General features: G+C 37.9%; 3 protein-coding genes across 3 annotated transcripts in view; 1 reads left to right on the top strand and 2 right to left on the bottom strand.

The window, feature by feature from the left end:
• Positions 1 to 7771, bottom strand: part of bbs9 (Bardet-Biedl syndrome 9) — a 111458-nt gene extending 103687 nt beyond the window's left edge. Inside the window, 5 exon segments of the mRNA XM_051865661.1 lie at positions 1984 to 2097; positions 3405 to 3469; positions 3597 to 3747; positions 6240 to 6352; positions 7585 to 7771. Of these exon segments, the coding sequence (XP_051721621.1) occupies positions 1984 to 2097; positions 3405 to 3469; positions 3597 to 3747; positions 6240 to 6351 (442 nt within the window). The 5' untranslated portion in view covers position 6352; positions 7585 to 7771.
• Positions 7772 to 9723: 1952 nt separating this feature from the next.
• On the bottom strand, positions 9724 to 14435 carry eaf1 (ELL associated factor 1). The gene is made up of 6 exons (XM_051865664.1): positions 14042 to 14435; positions 13191 to 13285; positions 12982 to 13118; positions 11058 to 11224; positions 10625 to 10834; positions 9724 to 10297 (listed from the first exon to the last, which is right to left on the bottom strand). Exons 1-6 carry the CDS (start codon positions 14142 to 14144, stop codon positions 10254 to 10256), a joined length of 756 nt encoding a protein of 251 aa, XP_051721624.1. The 5' UTR covers positions 14145 to 14435; the 3' UTR covers positions 9724 to 10253.
• Positions 14436 to 15002: 567 nt separating this feature from the next.
• Positions 15003 to 19420, top strand: pmvk (phosphomevalonate kinase). The gene is made up of 5 exons (XM_051865663.1): positions 15003 to 15181; positions 15259 to 15322; positions 16568 to 16720; positions 16792 to 16921; positions 16988 to 19420. The coding sequence occupies exons 1-5, from the start codon at positions 15066 to 15068 to the stop codon at positions 17158 to 17160; spliced, it is 636 nt and encodes a 211-aa protein (XP_051721623.1). The 5' UTR covers positions 15003 to 15065; the 3' UTR covers positions 17161 to 19420.
• The last annotated feature ends 135 nt before the right edge of the window (positions 19421 to 19555 follow it).

The following is a 19555-nucleotide window of genomic DNA, read 5'->3' as shown; positions in this document are numbered from 1 at the left end:
TTAGAAATCAAACCTCTGTTTAAAAGTTTTACCAAGTATTTCCCAAACAAAAGGCTCTGAACTTTGAGATACCGGCCATTTTCTATGTGTTTCCTTTTATGTTATACATAAAGAAAGATGGTCAAAAGATGAACTCTCAACAAAAGCCCCTTTAAGGCAGGTCAGCTCTCACTTTGTCCCCTAGGAAGTTATTTTCTATGCAGGTAAAAGGATAAGTATTGCTGCTATCGACGTGAATGGGGAAGATCAAAATCTACAGCTGCAGTATTAGGCATAACACTTCTTCACACTGATTTTTTGTTGCTTCTTCTCCTCTTTATCCTGTCTCGGCTCTGACCCTTCGACGAATGGTTGATCTCCAGCAGAGAGGCTGTGCTGCCCTCAGGCGGCTGATAAGGGAACTGCACTACACAGGTACTAAGTCTAAAATCCTATTAAACAAACATGTGCCACTATTTTATTTATAGAGGGTCGACCTTAATCGGCTTTCTTCACACGAACAAGAGCGATCTCGAGACACAGAACCTACAAGCAGATTGAGACTAACGTGAGCAATTTCAACTGTTATAAGCTGCACATATTAATACATCCATGAGAAACATGAAGAAAAGTGGCTAACACTTTACAATAATGTTCCATTTGTTAATATTTAATTACATTAGATACAATGTACTAACAATGAACAGTACTTCTAAAGCATTTATTAATCTTAGTGTTATATCAGCATTTATTATTACATCATTAAAATCAAAAGTTGTATCTGTTAACATTATTTAATGGACCTGAGCTGACATGAACTGACAATGAACAGCTGTATTTTTATTAACAAACTTCAACAAGATTATCAAATACTGTAACAAATGATTATTGACGTCCATCCGTCCTGGATCCATACCGTACTGGATGATTACTGACGCACAGAGGTTAGGGGAACGTTCTCCAAACCTACAGGGAAAGTTCCATTTACGTAAAGAAAACTTTCCAGGCTAACCAACAGAGAATGTTAGGACGTCTGTTCTGGGAACCAGAAATCAACATTCCCAGAGCATTCTGGGAAGCAGAAATAGTTAGCTAGGGAATGATTTAAAAAAAAATACTTGTACAGAATGCACAGATATCCTGTTTCATTTAACCAATGTAAAAAAAACATTGCTCGCTGAATTGCTTATATTTTATTTTAAAGGATCTTAATGTTCTTAATGTTCACTGTAGCAGTGGTTCGAAATTGTTCGATCAAGGATTCGGTCTCTCTAAACCCCGCCTTTCGAAGAGCTGCTCTGCTCTGATTGGTCAGATGGCCCAGTCTGTTGTGATTGGTCAGAAACCAAACGCTCATTATCATATCTGAATCTCAGCTCTTGATTCACAGTGATACAAACAGTAATGATGGCGTCGGTTTTACCGTATCAATCTCATCAAAGTGGATTTGCTTTGGCAGCAGAAAACAGCGTCTTCTGGACATGAACAACACGAACCAAACTCTTCCAGTCTCAGATACAACTACAGTGATTGAGGGCGGGGCAAAGAGACACTGTTCAGCCAATGAAGACCAGAGGCAGGCATTATGCAAATTTGTAACAGGAAGTGAGACTGGAAATACTGACGACTCGTTTCAGAAGAATCACTTCTTTCTTTTAGTGCAGTTTGATCTTTAAAACGCTGCAGACCTTTTACGTTCACAAACAGCTATTTTACACACTGCATGAAAGACAATATTTGAAAAAGCATAATAGGGGCACTTTAATGTTAGTTAATGCATTAACTAATGTTAACTAATATTGTAAAGTGTTACCGAAAAGTTTTTTTTTTGAGAGAGAGACCTGAACTGAATCCAGTCCATCACACTAAGGATCAATTATATATCACGGGAGAATGTTTCATACAAAAAGCCAAAAGAACAAAACAAATAAATAGCTTAATTCAACTCTACATATTTTTGAATGAGTCTAATATTATGTGTGTAATACAGATGACATCACTGACCTGTCACCCCCCCAAACGGGCCATACGTCATGTTGCAGGCTGTCCTCTGAAGGTTGTGTTCATAAACCAATCGCAGCTGATACTGGTCACCATGTTCAACATTACCAGCAGTACCTGAGAAAACAACAGCACATCTGCAGGAGCGCTCACATTCACTGCACGATATCTGAAGATCACATCAGAATATGACAGACAACTTTATGACTAATATTCAAGACCTTAAATTCTGTTCAAGAGATATGCATAGTAACTGTAAGTGTGATCAGATCTCATGCCAGGAGATCTTGCGAGCTTAAAATGTGACGAGATTTCTCATCGAGGTGAAAAGCTGTCCTGCAATATTGCCATGACAGTTTGAGGGTGAAATTAGGATAGAATATGTCACTGCTACGTTAACATTACTCCTCCACTGTCGTTTTGCTTTTTACAGAAATAAAAAACATTAAATTCAGTTGGACAACGGTCGCTTCAATCCCCTCAGCTCATCAAATACGAGCAGCAGAGTCATATGTAGAGCAGCAGGAATCAGAGTTCACTGATCACGTGACGAGATGACTGACGAGACCATGGCGGAGGATTCGTTGCACAACAGAGCCTAAGCGTCTGACAAATGTCTTGTATTGTAGAATATGCGCTCAGCACTGCCGCTCTCTATTCACAGAGTATTTGTGATCGCGAAAGAGAAAGTAAAAGTAAAACGCGAGCACAAATGTAAACACGATTTCAATACCCTGCATTTCGAGTGGCTCCCTGATGCATGTAAATATCTCCCAGTATGAAAGCTATCTCAGGCTGGGCTGTGTATCTGTAACCATCTCTCAGTTCTGTATCATTATGAAGAAAAATTCGGTCTCTATTTGCACTTTGAATATTGAGAGAGTACTTTGATTATGGTTGCACTTATTGTTTGCACTTAATAACACTAAGAGAAAACTGTTATTCATTTTTATTTATACTGTTTTTATTTCTATGATCAATTTGTGGAAAGGAGTTTAGTTAGGAGGTCAAAAGTTTTCATATAAACTCATACAGGAGAGAAGCAGTCGGTTGAGTTTGTGGCAAAACCTTTTACAGTGTTTCAGTATTGTTGTCTTTTACTGCATAAGATAATTCACACTCAGAAAGTAGAACTGAAATGACATTCATTACAATATGATTAATTAAAACATTTCAAATGCACCTGCAGACCTTTTCTAGTCATGTATTTCGTCAATGACGATTTCTTAAAAATACTGTGTACAAATCTTGTCTTCTCGTGAACTCAATCTTGTGTCTTATCTTGTCTCGTGAGCTAATCGTCTTGTCACACCCCTAATGGTAACTGATAACGGATTCTAAGAAAAACCAAGTGTAAAAAGATGACCTCCAAACTTGCCAAGTGTCATGGCAGTACTAGTATAGGTCTGAATCTGAGAACCAACCTGACACCGCATAGACGGACAGCTTCCTGGGGTAAAGCACTGCCAGATGGAGCAACTCTGAACAGCTGAAACACATGACAAACATGGCCTTAACCAGCTATGAAGACTGAGTCAGACTGTTAAATGTGCTGATTATGGTTTGCAGGGATGTGATGATGGTCAGATCCTGCCGACAGCAGAAGAGAGACTTACGAGACGAACTTGCCCAGCTCCACCTGAATGACGGGCTCAGGGAACTGAACCTCCAGCAGCTGCGCGTCAGCTTCCGTCTGCTCGTCCGGTTTAGCAGGGTGTGGAGAGAAGATGCGTAACATCCCCATGAAACTGCCCACTACTATCTTATCTGGATGAGAGAGAGAGAGAGTTTAAAGAGCTTCAGATAGAGAACAGAATCTGACTCCACACCACACTGTTTACTGAATCACGTAATTACACAATCTAGGATCTGAATACAGTGACTGTCTGTCAATCCCTCACAGCCTCCATGTAAATTAAATACGGCATCTGAAGTCAATTCAGGTGTGTGTTTACTGTACAATGACGTAACTCACTGCTTGACCATCGTAGTACACTGCAATTAACTAGCTAGTCATGACTGTTTCGTGAACCCGCAGTAACATGGTCACAGGTGGTGGAGTAATAACTTCTGCTAATTAATTGATTAGAGCTCACAATAATGTCAGATTATTAAAGTTCAAACAGAAAGCTGTTCATTTTTTGAATGATGTTATGTAGTTGTGGTACACTTTACTCCCATAAACGATACATGCGGTTCATTCAGTCAGCAGTCTTCTCCACAGCGTCATTTCTCTGAGATGCTGCTGTAACAAACATGGCATCTGAGAACTACCTCACTATTTCATACGCAGGGTCGCCAGGTTTTCACAACAAAACCCGCCCAATTGCTACTCAAAACTATCCCAATTGCATTTCGAGGGGGTCCCCTGGTAAAAATCGCGTCCTGTGGGGTAAAATCCATGTTTTTTGGTAAGGTTCCCCAGGTAAAATTAGCATTTCATGGGCTAAATATCACATTACTGGGGTCGCTACAACCCGCAGCAACACTGTTAAAGTAGCCCAATTCCCCGGGAAAACCACCGACCGTGCAACACTGTCTGGTGTTCCTTTACGCGTTTACACACAGTGCTGATTGTTGATCCTGTTCCTGGAGATCTTGCAGAGTTCAGATCCAACTCTGATCAAACACACCTGAAGCAGCTAATGAAGATCTTCAGGAGCTCTTCATAATTACAGACAGGTGTGTTCGAGGATCTGAACTCTGCAGGTAGACAGATCTTCAGGAACAGGATTGGGCACCCCTGCACTAATATATATATATATATATATATATATATATATATATATATATATATATATATATGGGATGAATGATATAGAATGTACTGTATGTTAGTTTGCTTATTGATCTACTGAAGTCCACATGTAATATTAACAATAAACTCTGCTTCTAACCACAGGTCGACAGCTGTTGTTTCAAACACACAACTTTGCCATGCAGTTTGTGAGTGTTTATTGGAATTTTGGTTCGGGAAATGCCAAATCATTGAAAAATGTTGGTAACAACAAACTTGTGACTACAGGAAATAAAAATCAGTCTGTTCATCTTGTGTATTTCCTTTAAGAATGACCAGTCCCCATCAGAGAGCGAGTAATAACCAGTGTTGTGTGTAACGCATTACAAGTAACTTGAGTTACATAATCAGATTACTTTTTCAAGTAACTAGTAAAGTAACGCATTACTTTTTCAATTTACAACAAAATATCTGAGTTACTTTTTCAAGTAAGTAACACAAGCTACTTTTTCTCATGTATTGACTGAGAGCTCTCTTCATGTTGAGAGAAATAAAGTTCAGAGGTGTGTGCGCTATGTGAACATGATGGTCATTGTAGCTCAGATTGACTAATATTCAAGACCTTAAATTCTGTTTAAGAGATATGCATGGTAACTGGAAGTGTGATCAGATCTCGTGCCAAGAGATCTTGCGAGATTAAAATGTGACGAGATTTCTCATCGAGGTGAAAAGCTGTCCTGCAATATTGCCATGACAGTTTGAGGGTGAAATTAGGATAGAATATGCCACCGCTACGTTAACATTACTCCTCCACTGTCGTTTTGCTTTTTACAGAAATAAAAACCATTAAATTCAGTTGGACAACGGTTGCTTCAATCCCCTCAGCTCATCAAATACGAGCAGCAGAGTCATACGTAGAGCAGAGCATTTACTCATCTCACTTGCACGAAAACATTCATTATTCCTCAAAATGAATAAAAACAGTGAAATGCAAACTCAGAGTATTACACAAAACTAATAATTAAATATGTTAAATAATATAAATATACTTTATGTATTTAATCTCACTTTATTAACCAATGTCTTTGCTGCTGACCTTCAATGATCCAATTCAACCATACTAATAAGCAAACATGACTTTAGATTAGATTTAGAAATAAGAGTGCTGAACTTCTCCTGTATCCTATTCTTCTGTAATCCAGAGTGGCAGCACAGCTGAAAGGTTTGTTTGAGCTGCGCCCTCTACTGTACAGGAGTAAATATGCATTTCCATCAGCCTGAGGCTTATTCATTTCACTTTTGGTGCGAAAGGGCCTTAACATTTGACAAAAATTGAACTTTTTTGTTATTATTAAAAAAACAAACAAGCCCAGCCCAGGTGAGAAAAAGTAACACAAAAAGTAACGTAATGCCATACTTTTCATAAAAAGTAACTAACGCAATTAATAACTTTTTTAGGGAGTAACTCAATATTATAATGCATTAACTTTCCCAGACACTGGTAATAAGTGTTTTAACTCACCGTATCCACTTCCACTGTTATCCACATCCCCGACACACAGACAGCCCTGGTCAAACTCCTCCCCCTCGCCCAGCGTCAACGCCCACCAATCACGAGCCTTGAACAGAGACATCCTGTAGAACAGAGGTGAGAGTGTGAGAGTACCAATCATCCACCAGACTCCAGAAACCATGTGATGGAGTGTTTGACCCACGTCTGATCAGTGTCATCAGATGCATAAAAGTCACGCATAAACCAAACAAAAATAAGTTATGTTATGTAACATCCGGTCCCCCTGTGTGAAACCACTAGCATCAGTAACTGCGCTCAAGCGCTCTCCTGTAGTCATGATTGTGTTTTTCTCGCTGTGGAAGCGTTTCAGACCACTGTCTTCACTGCAGAACTGCTTCAGGGTCAGATCTGTAGGTTTTCGATCATGAACCGCATGTTAAAGGTTCGCCGCCACACCTGGCTGATACAGGAGCTTCTCCTCATGAAATGCAGTGGTTGTTTTACTCTTCAGTGGACATAACTTGGTTTTTTGATTGATCTGTCAGTAAGTACAAGGAATTTAAAACAATGATGATGTGCACCGATAAATCATTCACAATAAACATTTTGATTTCATGGTGACTAAAAGCTCTTCAGTCATTCCCTCTGTTTTGGGCACGTGGTCTTTGATGCTGACATGACAGAAGGGTCACGTGACCACAGGTTTCATTGGCTGTCATCCAAGCAGCTTTCCTAACTAACTGCTGACTGATTAGCTCACAGTTAATCCAGAGACAGAGAGACTGTAGACCAATCCAACAAGATGACAACGCTGACTGACATTATATATCAGATGTTTCAGCACATAAACGACACTAAAGCGCGCTCCTGTGACTCTATGGAATCCTATCATAAGATTAAAAGGTGATTAATTTCTCTAATCTGTGCAGGATTAGTGTGTTCTTAAAAGCAATATCAATGTGACTTTTAACACGAGGCTACAGAAGCAGCAAAAGTTGAATTAAACAGTCATCACATCTAGATGATGTACAGTTTTCATTTAAAAGCACAAAATGTTCTTACATTATGATTCGAGATTAAATCTGAAATTCATTTTTCTAGTGTATCGGAGATCAACCCGTCAACAGTCTATCTGTGTTTACGACATGAGAGCCTTTAAATCAGTTCATCTGCCCATCATCATCATCATCATACTCCAGTGACTGACAGGATCTGATGTTGGACTGAATCTGCAGCTTTGTTTGTTTGTCTGTTTGTTCGCTGCTGCTCAAACTGCCATAGTTTCTCCTATATACTGTATGGTTCAGAGTGACGCTGCTCTGGTGCAGGTTAAAGAAATAAAGTTATGTTCTACCTGTAAGATTTCCTCCAGTAATGTGAGGTAAAACAGAGCAGCTCAAGACATCTCAGCTCCTCACACTCGTCCTGCTGTTGTCATGGTGCTGAGAGCGACGCTGAAGCCGGAACTGCGTGACGCGACGACGCTTTATCAAAATAAAAGTCCCGGATTTTCCGTTACTTTAGTAAGGATCTAGTTCTAGTGAATGTCTGATATACATGTCTGTTTTATTAAATGTATATATGACATCAAATGTACAATACGAATGTTTAGTTGTTTTTAAACATGAATTTTAAACATGTTTGTGATGGTCAACCTTTGTTATTTCTTTTTATTAGTCATTCCAGGAACCCGGTACGATCACTAAAATATATTTTTAAAAGCTTTTTGTATTAATTGAAATGTCTCCTTTAATAATGTTTAAAAACATGACATACATTTTATCTTCATATTAGAAATTATTTTGTTTTTTTCAGTTAATACCACTTATTTTGTCATGTCCCTCAAGGCCTTCTATGAAAATGTACTTGGGATATGAATAATAAAATGAGAAAAAAATCCATTCATTTTGCCATTCCCATAAATATCCATCTGTGCTTTTTTGCTGGTAATGGTTTTTTTTTTTTTTTTAAGTAAATTTAAGATTATTCATTAACTAAATTATGTTGTGAAATTGTGTTTGTCAAGCTTAACGACTCAACCCTGTTATATCAGTTAAAGATAGAAAACTATTACTTGTGAAAATTATCTTTGTTATTTCAACATTATTCATGATTTCTTAATATCATGCATGCCATGTGCTCTCCATTTATTCACTAGATTTAGAGCAGTGGCCAATTTGGGCAAAAAAATCACAACCCCATCACACTCAACCCCGTCACACCTACATTTTTATTATTATTATTTTTTGTTAAGTTTATGAAAAAGTAATTTAAAGTTAGTTGAATTCTGTCTGAAATGTTCAGAGCAATCATAAGAATACTGATTTTAGTTCAAATTCTGAAGTTAAGCCTTTGATAAAAAATGATGAGGTTGCTGTCACAAAAAGTGCCCATTTCAGGCTTTAGTATAGTGTGAGATTTTATGTAACTTTTATATTTGCAATTACTGAATTAGTGTGAGGGACATCTGATTAATAGGAAAATGTTGATTTTATCAAAAATACATTTTATAATAATATTCAGAGAGCTCCCATAGTGTCCATAGCTTAAAATAATGACCAATAATAGTAGGGATTTGATGCCCGAGATAGGAAAATATGTTTTTCTGGAAGTTAAATATGTCATTAATGTTGTGGGGTGTTCAGAAAAGTAATACATTTTGGTACAAAATCTAAAAATGTGTAAGTCCAAATCGTACTGGTTTCGTGGAATGACTCCTATTTAGTTATTGCTGTTTCAATACTTGCAAAATGTGAAAAAATATGAAATGTTTCAAGAACTGGCTGAATTTTGTAATGTAACTGATGCAGAACAAATTCTTACATTTACATTTTTAAGTGGGATATTCATCACAATACAGAAGAGAGGATCTGTCGCTACAGTATATATATCAAATATAAAAATATTTTCTTGCATCACACTGTATTTTTCTGTAGTTCATGAATTTTTTTTTACATTTGAAAGAATTAAAAGAAAGTAATAAAATGGGGGTAAATGTAGTAATAGCCTGGTAAAAACATGGTCATATTCAAAACTTTTAAAACTTCTGCACATTCACTCATAAATGAGAAGCTACTGATCAGATACAATATGAGTTTAGTTGAAAAATATTAAGTTATGACTGTTTTATAAGCTCATGTTCCACCAGGTCCAAACAGACCCGGGAATGCAACAGGTGTATACAGTTGTTTAATGCATTATGAGGGTTTAAATGCATTATAATATTTGCAGATCCCTTGTTACTGCTGAAATTGCTTGTTTGTCGTGTGTTTTAATGCATTATTCTTTCTAATGTTCAATGAATAGATGAGAATTATAATGTATTAAACTGTGGTTACAATTATTTATGAGATCATACAATGCATTATAAGCTGCATAATTAATGCATTATTTTTATAATATTGTATAATGCATTATATATAAAGGCTTTAAGTGAAGTATTAGTGTTTGTGCAGTTAAGAGTGAAGATGGACAGTCAATAATCACTGACAGCTCTTGTTTTTGTCTTTTATCTGACAATACAAACACTATATACAACATTTATACTGTGTACATTAAAAACATTTGCTTTTGGTTCAACAAGCAGTATAGACATCCACAGATAATACACACACATATGTTTGGAGACACTGGGTATGGAGGAGGATTTTGAAGGGTCGTGACCCTCATGTCATAAGAAAACAACAACAAACATGAACCTAAATGATTTGTATCTGCTGTCTGCCAGTTCAAACTGTAGGAAACATTTCGGCTGAACGTTACAGTCAGAAGAGTACGCTGGTGTTTATAACACTGAACTATAGTTCATAAAAACACTGAACAATCAAAGGTACGATATTATATCATACCCATTTACACAACCATATCTGTTCAAAAATTTCCCTTTGCAATAAAAATAAAATCTAATACAATTATTTTACATTCTTTAAAGCTTTTCATAATATCTCCAATGTTAACACGAATCCATAAAAGCTGAAGATAAAAGCACTGCAGAAGAGCTGATGAAAAGCATGAGGAACAGTGTCAGTCGCTGTCGCTGCCAGATTCACTCAGCTGAAGATCATTTCCTGACAACAACAACAACAACAACAACAACAACTGTTTACCAGACAAACACAGCACGCTCTCTCTGAAACTGATCTGTATTAAAACTAACATATTTCCACCCAATATGTTTTATTTAGAGTTTTATTGTTTTCCCCTTATCCCAGACTTAAAATATGAAAACTGTAATAATAATAATAATTTGAAAGTAAGATAATATAAACAATGTACTAATATTAATTAAATGAAATGAATAAACAGTGTGAATTAGACGTTGAGTATCCATCATATCAGATGTCTGTCTGTGTGTTTTGTTTAGCTGATAATGAGGAGGTGAAAGAGACTCTTACTGAGAGTGTTCATCAGCTGGTTGCTGCCCTGTGATTGGCTGATCCCGTTGGCCATGTTGTTGGCGCTGGGGGAGAGGCGCGTGTCCTGCTCCGCATCACTGCCGGAGCTGTCGTCTTCAGCACCGCTGCCGGAGCCGCTGGCCGAGTCTGAGGACGAGCTGCTGCCGCTGCTGCTCATCTGCTCGATCACGTCCACCTCAGCCCGCAGCTCTGAGACACACACACACACACACACACACATGAGCTGGAAACACCTGACCCTCACACAGCACAGCTGGAGTCAGCTTTACCACTTAAAACTACAGCAAACAAGCACTGAAGTAACATGATGTTTAAAAGAAGTATGAGTAATTATGTCAAATTGTAATGCTGATAATATTTTCTCATTATGTATTAAACTATAAAATGCTATAAAAGCCCTATGATGTCAGACCTCGTTTGATGTCGTCCAGCTGTGGCTCCGGTGACGGGTTGTCTTTGCTGGGCGAGCTCTTAGCGCCCCCTCCTGGCTTGACGGGCGTGCGGAACTGTGACGTCAGCGGGTTCGCTCTCACCGACTGCTGCTCCAGACGGGCCTGGATCTTACTGCTGCCCTCGGCTCTGACCAACACAAACAACCATCTTCAACATCACTTCACTGGCCACATGTGTATGGATGAGCTCTGTCTGTCTGCATTCACACGCCACACACACTACCAGTCATGTGATTCGATTCAAATGCTCTTATTTCATGTTTTAGTTAGAATGATTTCTAGTTAAAGGGAAACAACTGCACACTCGCTGAAGCATATAGATTTGTTAATTTACCAACGTTTTGGCTAGTAGCCTTTGTCAACCTTCAGTGAGTGTGCAGTTGTTTCCCTTCAACTAGACTGCATTTTTCCTTCAACTTGCACCTCTGCAGGTGTTCGTTTGCTATGCTTCATTTGCTCTATTAGTTGGAATGATTGCAATTTTCTGCATCTATACCACATCATGTTTACACTGGTAGTGCGGGATGTGAATACTGGGTAATATATTGCATATGCTGATGTTTACAAACACAAACACCACCAATTTATTCCAGTCCAAAATCCTTGACTGAAGCGAGCGTGAATTATTATTATTATTTTATTTTTTTTTTAAGTCAGTTTGAACGATTCAATGACTCACTCATAAAGACTGTTTTTAAACAAATCTCTTGAATGAATGATTCAATGACAAATACATTTTTTAACAGTCACTTGTCTCCACCTACTGGTGTAATGATGTAATTGATTCAGTCTTTATTTGAAGCGTCAAGTTTCTTTCCAAAGGTGATTTACTCCATTTTGATCGCTTCTGTAGACATCAATGTTTATATCTGAACTATAAACTTTTATCCAGTACTTCCGTGATCATCTAAATGATTGTAAGACGGAAATAATGATACTGCGGGGTTGAAAAAACTGTTTGTGAACCTGTTTCATATCTAAACATGACAACTGCTCAGATCTGAATCATAACACAGATCTGAATGTTTGCTAGAGCTGAGACAATACTACAGATGCATCGCAATTCGTGGATTGTTTCTGATATTTTCCAAATGCATCGCAAATCAATTCTGAGCTTAGTTTTTTACCAGCGGCTATTTTTAACCACATGCTCAAATGCTCATGAAGAAGAGCGCTCGTGCATTCGGCTGAGAATGTATGAGAATGTACCTCAGAATGCTTTTATGATGCTAGATTAATGTAAACGGCCCACTGCAAACACCCCTGTAATTCACTTCAACCTTTTCAAACTTTATGAATGATTATTTTATAGAAGGTTCAAGTGGTGTGTGTAAGGAATTGGAAGGACGGTTAGTATGTGCTCTTTCTAAAGCATGCAGTGCCATCTGCTGTTAAAAACTAAGCTCAGAATCCATTCAAGAGAGAATCACGATACATACAGAAAATATCAGAATCGATCCAGAATCATTTCTCGATTCGCGATGCATCAATGTATTGTCCCAGCCCTAATGTCTGCTGTGATCGCGTTTGTCCAAGGTTTAATAGACAGAGATGAATCGCTGTCATTTAGGAATGAGATCACGTGAGTGTTTGAATCGAGACCGCCTTCGTTTAATGATTAATCGTGCAGCTTTACCAGACATATTTTTAAAAAATATATAATAATAAAAATGACAAAACTTTAACTAAAATTCAAAAGAAAAAAATAAATCAAAATATTAAAAACTATAACAGTATTATAAAAAATATCACAATAACAACAGTGATTTAATATTTGAAATGCTATGAAAGTGGTTTGGTATCACTGCTGTACTTCAGGAATAGTGTCATTACACACACGACAGTAATCAGCCCATGTGACGCACACACCTCTCCGGCTCTCACCTGGTCTTCTTGACCTGTATGCTGCTGCTGAGCTTCTCCAGCATGAACTCGCCCGTGTCGTGGTTGATGATGAGAACGCAGTCCTTCTGATACGGCCTCTTGTTGCCCTTAAAGACGGTCATGGGAGGCGTGGAGCCCTGCGGGGGAAGGACAGTGAGTGCAGCGCAGACAGAGATCACACACAGGTCTCTCACGAGTGCTGCTCTTACCGAGATGTGTGGTAACTTGATGGTCACCTCCTCGCCCTTCCCCACCTGCAGCTCTCCTTCACAGGACGTGTCGATGGACGCCGGCTTAAAATCATCTGGGGAAGAAAGCACAGGCTCGGAAACATACAGTACAGCACTGGAGTTTGTTTTCAAGAATTACTTAAAATAATATACATTTTTACATTCTATGTAACATTACAGTGTTTATTGTAAATGATTTATCGGTGCACATCATTATTGTATTTAATTCATGTTCCTCATAATCTTGAATCAGAATAACTTCTCCTCCCTCTGTCAGCCTCATCTCTTCTCTGATGATGAGGCTGGGGCACCCTGTCACTCACATGAGATCCACCAATAGCAAACCACAACCATCCAATCAGTTCCCCACAGACAAAATCAAGCTGCGCGAAACGCTTCTTAAACAAGAACAAATGTAGGGCACATTTGTTGTTGTTTGAGAAGCGTTTCGTTCGGATATACGACACAATAGGGTAGAAAAGACCAGCGCAACTTCATTTTCATGATGACTTAAACTAACGTTAAATCTTAGAACCTTAATGTAAAGTGTTACCAATATTTTTTAATTAATTGGTATTTTATCAGGGCCAAAATCATAAGAGGCCGCTTCAATCGCCTGAATGCTAATCTGTTAATATCGCGCCGAAATGAAACGCGTCTGTCAATGAAGTCACATAATACACATTCATCACATCAAATCTATGCGCTCGATGTATATTATTATTCGTTACATTTTCAGCTACTAAAGTTTGCATCTGTTTCTGAATACTAGTCAGGTTCTTGAGACTGAAGGTGTTTACTGATCCGACTGTCACAGCTGATGGACTCACATCTGATGGTGTGGAAGGATGATTTGGGTCTCTTCTCGAAACTGTCTCCGAGCTTCAGCACGTGCTCTTCTTTATCCAGAGGCGGGTTGGAGCTGCCGTTCATCACTGCGCGTCACATCTAATACAGCAGCACAATCTCACAGGTAAACAAAGACAGGAGAACAAGTTACCAAAACACTCTTGACAGATCCAACACTTCCGGGTCACGGAAAACTAAAATAACGCCTACACCAAAGATGTTTATGTTATCGGGCTGTTAAAATAAAACATTTAGAATTTAAAGCCTAATGCACACGATAAAACATGCATCAGATGAGCTGTTCATCTTTCAAAATGAGCAAAAGCTCCATTTGATGATAAAGAGAGAAATCAGTCAATAATACATAAAGACATTAGAAGGAAATATCATATGTATTAGACCCTGTTAGTCCGAGTGTTCGCACAATTGCATATAAATATTTTTCACCTTAGTTTTTTCTTATAAACATAACAATCGGGGAATTAAAAAAAAAAAAAAAATCAAAATAAATATAAATCCAGAAGCCCGCTTTATGTGGTTTCACTTCCGGGTCAGTGATTCCAGGGTGAAACAGTTAAAGAAATACGCGAGCAATGTAAGATTATTGTTTCATTAAATTGTTTCTAATGTTATTTAGGTATTATTTTATATTTAAATAATTTAGTTTTAAAAGAATGTAAATAAATTAAGCACACACCCCGTAAGTTGATGGCGTGACACTCGGCCGATTACCGTAATTACACCAAACATCACGAATAACGACGTTTCTACATAATCACACACCTACATTCACAACTTCTTTCAGAGAAAAAACTGCACTAATGCCCAGAAAAAAACTGCACTAATGCCTTAAAGAACACAATAAAATAAATGATGCAACCTAGCTGGGTGAGAAACACCAAAAGCGTGTTTTATGCATTTTCTAGGCTGCATTATCTTGGTTCATTACGGGAAAATCGACATGAAGTCGTTCCTGCTTTAAAAGTCCTCATACTGAACGTGTTTATGAGTGCGAAGAACACGTTACATGCAATGACTCCTGCACAGCCGAGGATTATCCTGTTATTCAGCGGGAAGCGGAAGTCGGGGAAGGATTATGTGACAGATTTACTTCAGCACAGGTGAGATGTGCAGCTCTGACAGTGTCGCGCGCAGCTGAACTGCATGAATACAGATGCTGTTGTTGTTCTGACCGCAGGCTGACCGCAGAGATGTGCTGCATACTCAGACTGTCTGCGCCCCTCAAACTGCAGTATGCACAGGTACAGTACACACTCTTTAACCCTGGACAGCCATGTCGGATAATAGTCAGATTGTTAGCCTTTAGGCAAAGTATTTAAAAAAAAAAAAAAAAAGTTTGCATAAGTGTTTTGTTTTGTATAATTCATGTTTGATACAACAGGCATTTATGCTCACGCTCACGCTCATCTGCATACACTGTTGAGAGCCACGCCCACATCTCAACGTCCAATCAACAACCGATGCACAGAACCAAGTCCTGCCTTACATAGATATAAACACTGATGTCTACGGTAGTGATCAAAATAGAGTAAATCACCTTCTGAAGAAACTTGGCGCTTCAAGATTGTATCAATTACATTGTTACACCAGTAGGTGGAGACAAGTGACTGTTAAAAAGGCTGGTCCCACTTTATATTAAGTGGTCTTAACTATGTACTTAAATTTAAATTAATCATTTAATACAATGCACTTATTGTGTACATACATGTTTTTACATTCTACTTATATTTTAAAAACACCTGCATGTAATTACATCTGTAATTAATTTCTGTAATTACATTTATAATTACACTGTTGACCCATCTCTTACACCTTACCCCTACCCTTAAACCTACCCATAACACCAACGCTTTCACTAACCTTACCCGTATCCCACCTCAATAGCAGCAAAAGTGTTTTGCAATTCAATATGAACCCAATAAGTACATTGTACTTATTTTTTGATGTAAGTACATAGTAGTTAAGGCCACCTAATATAAAGTGCGACCAAAAGGCTGTATACGTCATCAATGATGTCTCATTTAAGAAAAGTAACCATAATAAAAAAGACTCTTATTCCTTCTTATAAGTAAAATACTGTAATTTATTTCTTATTTTGCTATCTAACGGTTACTTTTCTTAAATGAGACCAACTCGATGACGTATGCAGCCTTCAAAAACGACCTCCTACGGACGCAGCATTCAAAATTAGACGCAGCTTATGAGTGAGTCATTGAATCATTCATTCAAGAGATTCATTCAAAAATACTGATTCATCCAGTAATGAAACAAGTGAAGTCGTTAGGCTTGTTCGAGATGCATCGGCGCTGCACAGACTGATCGGCGTATGACATCAGAGTACTGTGAGAGTGATTCACAGTTCATCCAGAATCGTGCAGCTCTATGATAACTATAGAAACCTTGTTTTCAGTGGAAAAACGAGCAAAAAGATTGTTCTGTTTGTATTCTGAAGCGGCAGTGATTGTTGTTGTGTTTGTGATTGTCAGGATCATAATCTGGACTATGAGGAGCTGTTGGGCTGCGGTCAGTATAAGGAGGAATATCGAGCCGACATGATCCGCTGGGGTGAGATGAAGAGACGGCAGGACTCGGGCTTCTTCTGCAGACTGGCCATCCAACACGCGGCGCGGCCCGTCTGGGTACATGAGCGCTCTGAACACACGCATGACTCCATGTTTCACAGTAATGCAGCTCTTCCTGTGTTCTGTAGATCATCAGTGACTGCCGGAGGAGGTCGGACGTGCAGTGGTTCCGTCAGGAGTTTCCCGATCTCTGTGTGTGTGTTCGGGTGGAGGCGTCGGAGCAGACCAGATCTCAGAGGGGCTGGAGATTCACCGCAGGTAAATGAAACGCATTATAACAGACACGAGAGGTCAGAGGATGATCTAATGCCGTGTTCTGTCCAGGTGTGGACGACGCCGAGTCCGAGTGCGGATTGGACGAGGGTGTGAAGTTTGACTGGATCATCAAGAACGACGGAGACGATGATGTTCTGGAGAAACAGCTGGAGGAGCTGCTGTCACTGGTCACGTCACGACTGGACTCACACACACTCGATGACATGAAAACACAGCAATGACAACACGAGAACTCGTTTCTTTCATCTGCTCACTGGAGGACTAGACTCTTCTGCTTTATTATCTACACTTCCTGTCATCATGTGCTTCATGGTGTTCCAAACCAGCTTTAATTCTGTAGTGCTTTATACAATAGAAATTGTAGCTTCACAATAATAAACAGGAAAGTAACAGAATTAATGATGCAAACTTCATCAAATATGAGACCAGCAGCTCTACAGAAGACATTATCCACATCAGTTCAGTTCAGTTAGTAAAAAGGATTGTTTTTGAAGATTCTTCACGTGATGCTGTAAAAACAAGTAGCCTACAATATTGGCAGATCTGTTAATCGTTTTTTATTAGAAAATTGCTGTAAACATCCTCTAGCTTGATTTTCAGCTTTCGCAAAAATTAGGAGCAATTTAGCAGAAGCAATATTAAAGAATTAGTTTGTCATTTAGAAAGCATAAAAGTAGTCTATGTGAGTTATTCCAGATCCTCTGGAGCCATTCCATATCAAATGATTGTCTATTCATTATCTTCAAATGCAGAATTGTTAAAACTAGGACAGTACGATGCACTTTATTTTAACATGCACGAGGACGAGTTAGATTTGAGCTTTAGGAATATTAATGCACAACATTTTCAGTTTGTGTCAATTCCCACACAAAACTGCTCTAAATGATCTTTAAGTGTTTGTTTTTAAGGTTTGTTTCTTTAAATTATGGCTGATGGGTGTTACACTACTAACACATTCACTTTGACTTGAACCACAACAAATGCACAAATAGAGTTTGTGTAGAAGCCAACATTCAACACGGTTGTGAAATGACTAACATGCAGTGTTGGGAAAGTTACCTTTAAAAGTAATGCATCACAGTATTGAGTTATTGCCTAAAAAAGTAACTAATTGCATTACTTTTTATGGAAAGTAATGTTATGTTACGTTTGCATTACTTTTTCTCACCTGAGCTGGACTTGCTTGTTTTTTAATATCAACACAAAAGGTTCTATTTTTGTCAAATGTTAAGGCCCTTTCACACCAGAAGTGAAATGAAAAAGCCTCCGGCCGATCACAAATGTGATGTCTATCTGAAGTCATTTTTTCATAGCTAGTATGGTTGAATTGGATCATGAAGGTCAGCAGCAAAGACATTGGTTAATAAAGTGAGATTAAATACATAAAGTATATTTGTGTAATTTTATATATTTCATTATTGCAGATTTGTGTAATATTCTGAGATTGAATTTCACTGTTTTTATTCATTTTGAGGAATACTGAATGTTTTTGTGCAAGTGAGATTAGTAAATGCATGTTCACATTTAATCTAGAACTACAATAACCGTCATGTTCACACACAACACCTCTGAACTTTATTTATCTCAACATGACGACAGGAGAGCTGTCAGTCAATACATGAGAAAAAGTAGCTTGTGTTACTTTACTTGAAAAAGTAACTCAGATATTTTGTTGTAAATTTATAAGTAATGTTGCCTTGCTAGTTACTTGAAAAAGTAATCTGATTACATAACTTGTAATGCGTTACACACAACACTGTCTGTTGGGATTGTCTTGTTAGCGTTAGGTGTTTGTTCAGTAATTTTAGCAAACACGTTCACACGAATGTTTCCCTTTTGTAGGCTTTTAACAACAGCACTCTTTGTTCTTGACATACAGTTACCCAGTTTGTTGTTGATTTCAAAACGGAAATATGACAGTTTGAGATTAATATCTCAGGTATTAAAGCAAAAAGCATTGTAACCATCCCCGGTCTCTCTATATGACTATATATCCATTAGACAGATTCAGTGAGATGTGTTTGACTGGAACTGACATCGGTGAGAAAACAATCCCAGCAGTCCCGTAGTGTTCAAGCAGTCAATTCACTGAGTTTATCATCCATGTTGTCTAAAAGAATTCTGCCATCTGCTGGTTAGAAGAAAACCTGTAGGAATTACAGTTTTAGGAATAAAGTGTTTTGACCATATATATCCAGCAGAGGGCCATAGAGATCCATTCATTTTTCTGGATGTTGTGAATATATATTTAAACATAATAAAATACATTGAAATCAGTATTTTTGTGAAAAGTTAGAATTTGTTTTGTTGTTTGAAGTGTTTTGAAGTGTCTGTTTTTGCAATAATGCCACATAAATTTGCAAAAATATAACTAAAATGCCACAAAAAACTTAAGATTTTATTTCAATTATTCAATTTATTTCAGATTCATGCCAGATGTATTGATTTTATTGAAAAATGAAAAATAAACTCTTAATTTTTCACCTTTCCCATTCATTTTCAACATGGGGGTCTGTTTCGTTCCGTATTGTATTGTTTTTTTGTTTTTTTACATACCTTCAGAACAACCGAATCAAGCCCAGTTTTTGTGTGTGTGTTCAGATAGATAATGTAACA

The sequence above is a fragment of the Ctenopharyngodon idella genome, chromosome 16 (assembly GCF_019924925.1).
Source record: "Ctenopharyngodon idella isolate HZGC_01 chromosome 16, HZGC01, whole genome shotgun sequence".
Lineage (NCBI taxonomy): Eukaryota > Metazoa > Chordata > Actinopteri > Cypriniformes > Xenocyprididae > Ctenopharyngodon > Ctenopharyngodon idella.
The sequence above is the reverse complement of the archived record's forward strand: the minus strand, read 5'-3'. Positions and strand labels throughout refer to the sequence as shown.

Coding starts and splice junctions, on each gene's coding strand:
- eaf1 (XM_051865664.1), bottom strand. CDS start 14,144: ATGAACGGCAGCTCCAACCCGCCTCTGGATAAAGAAGAGCACGTGCTG. Junction 13,119..13,190: donor TCAAGTTACCACACATCTCG/GTAAGAGCAGCA, acceptor CTTCCCCCGCAG/GGCTCCACGCCTCCCATGAC. Junction 11,225..12,981: donor ATACAGGTCAAGAAGACCAG/GTGAGAGCCGGA, acceptor TGTGTTGGTCAG/AGCCGAGGGCAGCAGTAAGA.
- pmvk (XM_051865663.1), top strand. CDS start 15,066: ATGAGTGCGAAGAACACGTTACATGCAATGACTCCTGCACAGCCGAGG. Junction 15,323..16,567: donor TCAAACTGCAGTATGCACAG/GTACAGTACACA, acceptor TGTGATTGTCAG/GATCATAATCTGGACTATGA. Junction 16,922..16,987: donor GGGCTGGAGATTCACCGCAG/GTAAATGAAACG, acceptor TGTTCTGTCCAG/GTGTGGACGACGCCGAGTCC.